The 10,000-nt window shown below is 37.4% G+C and overlaps 2 protein-coding genes across 9 annotated transcripts in view; both read left to right on the top strand.

Moving 5' to 3' along the window:
• Positions 1-2,043, top strand: part of RIPPLY2 (ripply transcriptional repressor 2) — a 6,610-nt gene extending 4,567 nt beyond the window's left edge. The window contains exon 4 of the mRNA XM_087719158.1: positions 1,754-2,043. Coding sequence (XP_087575284.1) covers positions 1,754-1,919 — 166 coding nt within the window. The 3' untranslated portion in view covers positions 1,920-2,043. The remainder of the gene's footprint in view (positions 1-1,753) is intronic.
• Positions 2,044-6,091: 4,048 nt separating this feature from the next.
• CYB5R4 (cytochrome b5 reductase 4) overlaps positions 6,092-10,000 on the top strand; it is a 38,844-nt gene continuing 34,935 nt past the window's right edge. For 2 of the 8 annotated variants that reach the window (XM_087718809.1, XM_087718806.1), the window contains exons 1-2: positions 6,094-6,369; positions 8,471-8,624. In XM_087718809.1, coding sequence (XP_087574935.1) covers positions 6,295-6,369; positions 8,471-8,624 — 229 coding nt within the window. In that variant the 5' untranslated portion in view covers positions 6,094-6,294. Of the gene's footprint in view, positions 6,370-8,470; positions 8,625-10,000 lie in introns of all 8 variants that reach the window. The other 6 variants (XM_087718808.1, XR_015697086.1, XM_087718807.1 and 3 more) reach the window with 6 other exon arrangements.

Below are 10,000 nucleotides of genomic sequence, written 5' to 3'. Positions count from 1 at the left end.
TCCTCTGGCCATGTTGTAGCATCTATGTCAATTTATTTATTTATTTATTTATATGAGATCTATATTCTGATCTTCTCATGTTTATGTACCACAGTCAAGAGTAAGATCCCTAGAGCTGTTATTTGGTTGAATTTTGCTGAATGATCCAAGGCCACATATTTCAGCAAAGTTTTCTTTGGAACTGACTACTGTGCTTTCCAAATCATGGGACATGATTTTCAAAGCAGTTTATAAAGAAGTCATGGCATGGATCCCTGCAGCAGATGTGTCCAAAAGCAGACAATATTTTTATGATAGCTACAGCTGCATATTGGTTACATTGGATCACTATCAGATGTAAGCTGAGGGCCTCAGGATCCATGGCCACTTATACAATTTCTGTATGGTTTCTCTCCTCCATTGCAGACTTAGTCACGCTCTGTGAGTACAGCATAGGATGAATTAGAAAGCTGCCATGGTACATTTACTTTTTTAACAAATGTGGTTTTTTCCTCACAGATAATGGAACATTCACCTGTATGTCACTTGTAATAAGCAACAAAGATGCTTTGCTTTTGTGTGTGTGCAGTGCTACACTTTCTTCACTGGATATAACTAATAACTTCTATGGAGTTATTATGTGCCCCAAATTATTAAAAACCACAGCCATAAAACTCCATACCAGATATCTTTAAGTCTATTTAATTTATGAATAACAGACAATGTGTTTGAATTGTGCCAGAACAGTTGCATTTGACTGATTACCATTTTTTTCAATATTTGCTTATTTGATTATGCAGGGTGATTATAAATGTGAAATGACTTATGTGTTGAATAAAATCTGAAGTTCTCATTAAACATTTATTGTGTGCTTTAATATTATTGGTGTGATCAAGCAAAATTTCAAAGTCTTAAAATTATTGCCTTTTAATGTAAGAATAGAAACTGGGATATTGATTGGGAAAATTAAAGATTCCTTTTCAATCTTTGATTTTTCCCATAAGTATTCCTGGTTATTTGTACTACTACTGCAGATGTGTGTTGAAGAGATCATACTTGTTGTAATTAAATGTAGTGTGACCTTAAATGAACTTGCCATGTCTTTTTCCCTATGTGCACTTCTTATGGTTACTTTAAAATCCTTCAAGTTTTAAAAAGCACTTTCTGTTCTTAAGCTCCTCTTGAGAAATGTTAGAATAGCCCTGTTGAATGTTCTTGAATATGCTCAATAAAGTGGCAGTCAAAAATGAATAGTTTAAATCTCAGAAGGTGCTTTTGAGTATTCAATGTTAATTATTCTGCCTAGATAATGACTTTATCATTTGTTGGAAAGATATAGATGTAAACATCTCAGCATTAGCTAATTCATCTGCACAGAAGAATAGCAGATACATGTTTAAAGATAAATCTAGAAAATAAACTTCTATCTTATCACAATATATTTTATGAAAGATTTATGACAGATTTTGAGGTGGAATGCTAATGCAAATTTGACTTCCATGCTTTTACAAATTAAACAACATTTAGATCCCCTGAGAGCATAAAGACAATTTATGCATTAATTAATTCAGTAGCACGTACTTGGCCTAAAAAGAAACGAATATCTCTAACTGTGTATAATTCCATTTTATTGTCAAATACTGCTAATATTAAAGTGATTATTTATTTTAAGCTACTAAGCTGTTTTAAGCTAATGGTAGGTTAAGTAGAAAGAGACAAAGTGATTTTAATTATTCCTTACATATTAAATTACAAATTTGTCTATTTGTTTTAGGCTATTCTGGCCCAAATCCAAGTGTTTTGACTACATGTATCATGAAGCTGAAGCACTGCTGAGGAACTTTCCTGTCCAAGCAACAATTTTCTTTTATGACGAATCAGAGAATGAGGAAGATAGCGATGGCACAGACCATGAGTCTGGAGCAGAAATGGATAATTAAGTGCACTGTTTCCAAATGACCCTGTTTATATTCCTTTATTTAATATTAATATCAAAATGCAATCATAATATTTTAAGCTAATTTATATGTAAGTTATTGTGAAATTAAAATTATTTTTATAGTACTGGTATGTATACGGGTTTTATGTCTTCTGCATAATCTTTCTTCCCTTGTTCTTCTGAAATCAATAATTTAGTTATGCCAAGAATTAAACCATACTAATATATTAATTCATAAAATGAAAAGATATAAAACTATAGGAGTGACCAGATTAAATGAGTGAGATGGTAGAAAACATGGGTTGGAAGGTTCTATATTGGGATTCAATAGGGTTTTTATTTTAGACAGAACAGTGATTTTTTTTAATTTATTTTTTATTTATTACTTTATTATTATGCAAATCGTCTCAGAACCCTCAGCCTTGTGGTTTTTGGAGTTATAATAGTAGCATGACAAAAGAAGAAACACAACTTTCCATGATTTACACCAATCCAAATACTGGTAGTCCTCAACTTACGATCATAATTGAGCCCAAAATTTTTGTTGCTAAGCAAGAAAATACTTAGCAATAAATGTAAAATCTTAGTGTTAGAAAATTAATTTGTAAAAAAGAATAGCAGATATGCATTTAAAGACACATTTAGAAAATACATTTCTTCTATCATATCACGGTATATTTTATGAAAGATTTATAACAGATTTTGAGTTAGAAGGTTAACTCATTGTGAAATTGAGTTTTGTCCCATTTTGCAAGATTTCTTGCCATAGTTGTTAAGTGAATCACTGCAGTTGTTAAATTATTAACATGGCTGTTCAGTGAATCTGGCTTCCCGGTTGACTTTGCTTGTCAGAAAGTTGCAAAAGGGAATCATGTGATCCTGGGAAACTGTAACCATCAAAAGTACATGCCAGTTGCCAAGTATCCGGATTTTGATCACATGGCCATAGGGATGCTACCACAGTCTTAAGTTTGAAAAACTATCATAAATCACTATTTTTCACTGCCGTTGTAACTGAATAGTCACCAAATGAATGGTTGTAAGTTGAGGACTACCTGTATACTCACATTACTTAAACTGCTCTTTAAGTAGTCTGATTTTTAATCTATTAAATTTAATGTTGGAATCCTGAAAGCTCCTAAATCCACTTCAACTCAAACATGAGCATAGGACTTTAGACCAAATTAGTAACTTTTAAATTAAATGATGCCTATCATATTTTTGGAGTGTAAGACGCACCTTTTCCCCCCCAAAAAGAGGGTGAAGAGCTGGGTGCATCTTATACACTGAATACAGCATTTTTGGCCTCCTGAAACCCCGCCGCCTTTGCAAAAATGGAAGTGCAGAGGGTTTGGGAGGCCTGCAAAGTGCTCCTGGGGACTGGGAAGGGCAAAAAGAAGCGAAAAATGGGCCAGTTTTTGCTCGTTTTTTGGAGCACTCTAGAAGCCCCCCAACGCCTAGGCATGCCCTGTTTTTTGCAAAAAAGCGGGCCCGTTTTTAAGTTCTATCCAGTATAAAAGCTGGGCAGTGTTTCTGATAGGAAGAGAAAATAGTGTTTGAGGAGCGTGTGAGGTCACGAACTTAGCACCTGCCTGCAGTCCCTTAGAGCAGATGCAGCTTTTCCCACGATCATGTGGCTGCCCTCCACAGGTGAAATGTGACCCTAAAAGAGATATACTGGATTCAGTTTAAAGACTTGCAGGCAAATGCTATAGAGACTGACACCCTGCAGAACTGCTATTTTGCCTTCAAAATAGTCCAAGTCGGGAGAAAGGCGCTGGAAATAAAATGGAGACTGATTAGAAAGGACTCTTGTTTATTGATGAGCAGAACTGACAACAGTATGTAGTTTTGGGACAGCTGACAAAATGAGGTTGGGATAGGTGGACTTTTATACATTATTTGGGGTTTTGTGTTTGAAATACTCCAGGGGGTTGTGCAATGTAGCAAGCATTCTGTCTTTTGCTATTCTAACGGTGGTAGGTTAACCCTATTATATGTCCTAAAAGTCATGTCCTGTTCTTAATTCCATCAGCCGGAATTGAAGGTATTTCATTTGTGAATAGATTGGCCAATCTTTCTTAATGGGCACAAAATATTCATCTCTACTGGAGACTGTTTGGGCTGATTTCTGCCTTTAAGATTTTTTTTCTGCACTTCTTCTTTGAGGAAATATAATATTCTGCCTCTTTTAATATTCCCTAAAGCATTTCATTCTCGTAGTTGTTGCTATTTTGAAAACAATATACGTTTATACAGTAGCCCAAATTTTGGTTTATTAAGGTTTCTCTCAGTTTATTTATTAAATTTAAATCTATAACTAGACACAAGGAGGATTTCCCCCCATGCCATCACTGCTAAACAACTAATTCCCACAACACTGTCAAACTACGCATCTAGAAAGACAATATTACCATCAGTATTCTCATCTCCCCCATTCCCTATCTCCTTATGACTATAACTTTGTTGCTTGTATCTTCCAATTTATATTGTTTACTTAGTGTTCTAGTATGATTTATGTTGATTGCTTATTTAGTATCAACTATGATTACCGATAAGTGTTGCATCTAATGTTTTATGATGAATGTATTTTCACAATGACTGTGATAATGATCTGTCACTATTGTTGTATGTACTAGAGGAAGTTATCACCCAGCCCTCTCCCAGAAAAATGAAATATCCTAGGAAATATTGAAAAGGCAGAATATTTCTCTGGATGTGAAAAGGAAGAAACATGTTTTAAAAGACAGAATAGCTCCCTGTAGCTTCCTGACCATCCCCACTTTGTCAATGGACCATTAAGAAGGCCAAGCTAGTCCACTTTACATAATAAAGAGTTCTCCCCTTCAGCTCCAGGGGGATACGGTTAAGGCATGATAATATTGGCCCTTTTACCCAACTTGCCACATGGCATCTGAGAACTCAATCAAACCTGGATTCAAAATGCAGCCTAGAGAGTTGCCCCTGCATGGCCCCATGGGAATCTGACAACCAACCAGAACACAAGATCAAGATCAAAGGCCAGAGAGGGCATAAAATCAGGGAATCGGCATCTCAATTCTTCCTTCTTTTTTCTCCACCAACATTGAAGCATGTGATCACCTTTTCTGTTCAGGACTCAAGCCATGTGGTCCTGTCCACCATTAAAACCATCTTTCCAAGCAGCCTCCATGTCTCCAGTGTCTTTTTCCACACTTGGAGACAAACCCAGAAGGACATTTCTCCCAACGGTACACTGAGAGCTTAAGTACTGGAGACAAATTCCTTGTGTGTCTAACCATACTTGGCCGATAAAGAATTCTAATTCTAATTAACTACTTGTTATTTTAATTATCTTTCCATTAAATTACTTTGCTCCATTCAGGATGGCTGTATATTAAGGAATCTCAAAGCCTGAATTTTTATAGTTATAGATTAAAAAAAAGAGATTTTGTCTTCTTGCAAACACATTATTCCGTTCCAAGCCACCCACAGCCAAGAAAGCAGAAGCTCGCCCCCCCACTGCTTTTCTATTTTCTATTTACTTTGTATTTCATAATACTTTATAACTCAATAAAAATAGAATTCTTTATTGGCCAAGTGTGATTGGGCACACAAGGAATTTGTCTTCGGTGCGTTTGCGCTCAGTGTACATAAGGAGAATAAAACACATTCATCAAGAATAAAAAGATACAACACTTAGTGATAGTCACAGGTTACTAATAAAGCTATGAAACAAAACCAATATGAATTGAAAGATACAAGCAACATGGCTATAGTCCTAAGTGGGGAGAGATAGATACTAGGAAGGAAGAGAAGAATAGTAGTAATACAGTCTTAGTAAATTATTTGAGTGTGTTGTTAGTTGTTTAACAATTAGTTGTTAAGCAGAGTGATGGCATTCGGGAAAAACTGTCCTTGTGTCTAGTTGTTCTAGTCTGCAGTGCCCTATAGCGTCGTTTTCAGGGCAGAAGTTGAAACAATTTATGTCAGGATATGAAGGATTTCACAAAGTGGGGTTAACGGGGGCGGGGGGGGGAGCAGAAGCGCGCAGGGCGCGCAGGCGCAACACGCAACAGGGTGGGGGCAGGTGAACTAAACGGAGGAGCGGGAGGCGGGGGGCGTAACAGCGAACGCCGCCGACACTTCTTCCCCGCGTCAATCAAATCGACGAAACTCAAAGCGCGAGCGGCAGTTACTAGAATCAGCTCGCGGGTGCTGCTCTCCCGGCACGCGCCTGCGCACTCTCCCTCTCCACCCGGGGCTGCTTTCACAGCAGGCCGAACCCGGAAGCGGTTTAAACTCTCTCCGGCAATCTGGTTTTTCTCCCCCTTCCCCTTATTCAGGGAAGCGGAGGATTGTGCCGGCCTCTCGTCTGATTACAGCGGGAGTAGAAGATGCTGAACGTGCCTTCTCAATCTTTCCCTGCCCCCGACTCACAGCAGCGGGTGGCCCTCGCGGGGCGCAGCAAGGTGCGGGGCTGGGTAGCGGCTTTGGGGTCCCCCTACCTGGTGGGGCTGCTCTGTCTCACGTCCCACGGGAGACTCGAGGGTGGGTTGGTGGGTGTCGGGTGGATTTGCGGAGCAGCGCTTGTTAGAAGTGACTTGGGGGCAGGAGGGCTGTTTGCGTTGTAAAATCACCAGGTGGTGCGATTTGTAGCGGGAGACGTCGCACCTGTTTAATTTCTGCCTGTCGTGGAGAAATGGTCCAATGGAAAAATCGCCTTGGCCAGTTATAAACAGAAAAGTTTTATATAGTCGTATTGGCTGCTTAATGGTGTGTGCTTTTTGTGGGTCACAGAGATCTAAAATATTTACTCCTTGCCTAATCAGTCATTTGCAGAACAGAAGGAAGTTCCTGTATTTACGCTTGTTTTGCAACACAGTTTACTATTCTGCCAGTCCTGATTTACAAGAACAATATCTGTTCTCTTTCTTAGATGCTTGTAATTAATCCTCCCCTCCCCCCCAAACATGTCTAGATTTGATCTTCGTGGATCAAATTAAAAGGGAGATGGGGGAAGAGGAAAAGCAGATTTTGGAAGTGGTGGAGAAACAATATGATTATGTGCCATCATTTTGGGAGGGTATGTGAGAAGACGAGCTTTAAAGATGCTCTTTATTAATATGGACTGTGGATTTTGTGATTGTGAAACTGGGAAGCTAAGTCGTTGATCTGATTTGCCTATAAAAGTCTGGCAAGTGGAATAGTAGAGAACATAAAGTTTCTTTATATACAGTTTAATAACTGTACCAATTTGTCAGCTGCTTCTGTTCCCCAGAAACCAATGGAGGAGCTCATGGCACACGTGGTCAGGATGCCGTTGTGATAGAGTAGCCCACATTGCAGAAAGATTATGAAAAGTTTGAAGCCTCTTCAGGGAAAATAGAATCAAATAACCATTTCCTTTTTTTAACATTGTGCCTTTAATATGGTGCCTACTCTTTCTTACTCAAGTTCTGCTCCTTGCGTAATATACTTACTTTGAAAAATGGAATTGATGTAGCAATTTGCTTTGTGTGACTGGACTGCCATCTGTCAGAAATGGTGTAGGGTCTCCAGCTTGGATGTGTGTGTGTGTTGGGGGTTGGACTAGATGATCTACAAGATCCCTTCCAACTCTGTTAATCTGAATCAGTTACTAGATGAATATCTGTGATATGAGCTTTGGAACATTGCAGTAAATTCACAGTTGCTTCATATAATAACTGGAGTTTATATGCTAAGAAAAAGCAAACCAAAATTATCTTTTAAGACAATTACGTAATGACCCTTGTATATTCTGAAAACAGCACTTTTTGACGATCCCTCAGTTTACCTAAATTTTACCTCACTTATTTCACTGTCTTCCCCAGTGTTGGAGAGCTATTGAGTTTCCATATGTAGCAGAGCAGTAGCTCTATCGTGGTTAGTTGTGTTGGATGCTGTCGTTCAACTTTATGAAAAGTGTGTTTATTGATGTGTTGATGGATTAGAATTTTATTGCAGCCTTTCTAAAGGAACTCGAGGTAGTGATTGTAGTGCCTCTCCTGCTTAGATTCAATCATTTCCAATTTTGTTAGAAAAAAAAACCTAGATTATCATATGTAAATAAATGATACAAAATATATACTTTATAAATAACTACTTCATCTTTTCACCATAATAAACTAGATGTTCTTCTGAAGTCTACTCTGTGCTGTTGTGTATAGCTTTGGATTCATTATGTACAACTTGTGATAAATTAGAAGTAAGGAGAAATTGTATTTACTGTATAAATGTAGAGTGGAAAGGGTTGTACTGATATTTACAAAATAATATTGAAACACAAAAGAATACCTGATGTGCAAAACAGCGGTGGAGTGGCAACATTGGTGAGGCAATAAAGGGCATGGCAACATGTTCTTCAGGATGGAAGTAGCTGTGAAAATCTGGCAGCAGATCCTTACTTGAAGTGACATTTAGTGGCAGTAGATTTTTTTTTTAAAAGCAAGCTGTTCAAGGCTGCCTGATCTGCCATATGCTCTCCAAGTATGCTATGTCTATTTCATTTATTCTGTTAATGTTCTTCATTTTCGTCTTTTCTCTTTTTAGGTACCTTTGAAATCAGGTCGAAGTCTTATGGACTGGATACGGTTAACCAAAAGTGGACAAGATCTAACTGGTCTAAAAGGAAGATTATTAGAAGTTACTGAAGAAGAGCTTATGAAACATAATAAAAGGGAAGACTGTTGGATATGTATTAGAGGTGGGTTGTTCGGTTGCCAATTCTTATACAGTTTGTTTTTCACTGTATCTTGGTAACTGATATAGGATAATAAATCTTAGGGCCAGGTAACTTGAAAAAAAAAACAAGGAATAGAAGCTTTTTAAGCCGGTACAATATCTTATGTTTTATGCATAGCTAATAAAATATCCTAGCATTTGCTGCCAATCCTCTTAGATATTCTTTGTAAGACTTATTTCTGTGTTTAGAAGTATTCACAAGATCTACTTTGTAGGATTGTGCATACTTTTCAAATGATTTCCGAAATGATTCAGACTTTTGTGAGTGTGGAGCCTCAAACAGATCTGTACTAGCGTGTCAACACAGATAATGTTGCTTTAAGAACTGTATTTTTAATAAATTGACTCTTTGAAGAAACTTTTTTTTCCAAGCTCTTGAAGAAGCTTGAAAAAAGGGAACCGCTTTAATGAAAAAAGAGATGTGGTCTGCTCAATTCACGGACATCCTTTTTTTTAACTAAGCATAGTTTTTTTTCTGTTCCTTTGGAATTCCCTGTCTGAGAAACTGAATTTAGTATATGTATTGTTGGTTTTGGTGCTTCAGTTCTTATACGTTTGGCTGACTGGCTTGAATCATATATCATTTAATGCCCTATAAAATATAAATCATAAGTGTAATGGGAGAGATGGTAATGTAATTTAGATTTTTTTTTTTTAATGAAGGAAGAGCAGATCTTTTTTATTATTGGTTTGAGACCCTATCTTTCATTTGGAAACAATAGATGATATACATGATGTTTCCTTTTTGTATTTTCCCCATAATAACTGTGAGATAGGATGGGTTCAGAGTCACTCAGGGAGCTTCTGTTCTGCAGAATATGCAATCAAAATGATCTCTGTATTACAGGATTAGTTGCAGCACTGATAACAGTTATAATTAGGATACACAGACAAGGCTACACGTAATATATTGCCATGATGAAAAAGCTGTTGATGAAGCTGTATGATGATGTACTGTATCATACATAAATATGAACATGCATTGTACATTTATTGGCATTTCTTAAATTCTTCCACCATTTATTTAAGTATGATAGTTCGAATATTCCCTATGAAATCCTTGGTGATTTCTGAGTTTGGTTGCTTGGTGGGCAGGCATTTCATTTCCTGAATAGGTAACATCATCACTGCTAGTGACATTTGCCAGAATGTGTGGAGAGTTCAAAATAGGAAGAGAACAGGAGTGAACATAGTCGTCAGCTGCCTTTACTGCTTATGGAGCATGTGAAGAATTGTGTTGGTGATCAAGTTGTCACAAAATCTTTTCAGCCCTCCAATTTACATTATATTGTATATACAGTTTGCAGCCTTCAGGTAAAAACATGAAACGGCTTGCTT

Source organism: Thamnophis sirtalis, unplaced genomic scaffold (assembly GCF_051295495.1).
Source record: "Thamnophis sirtalis isolate CommonGarterSnake01/CBP01778 unplaced genomic scaffold, rThaSir2_p1.2 scaffold_6, whole genome shotgun sequence".
Lineage (NCBI taxonomy): Eukaryota > Metazoa > Chordata > Lepidosauria > Squamata > Natricidae > Thamnophis > Thamnophis sirtalis.
Note: the sequence above shows the minus strand (reverse complement) of the source record. Positions and strands in the feature narration are given on the sequence as shown.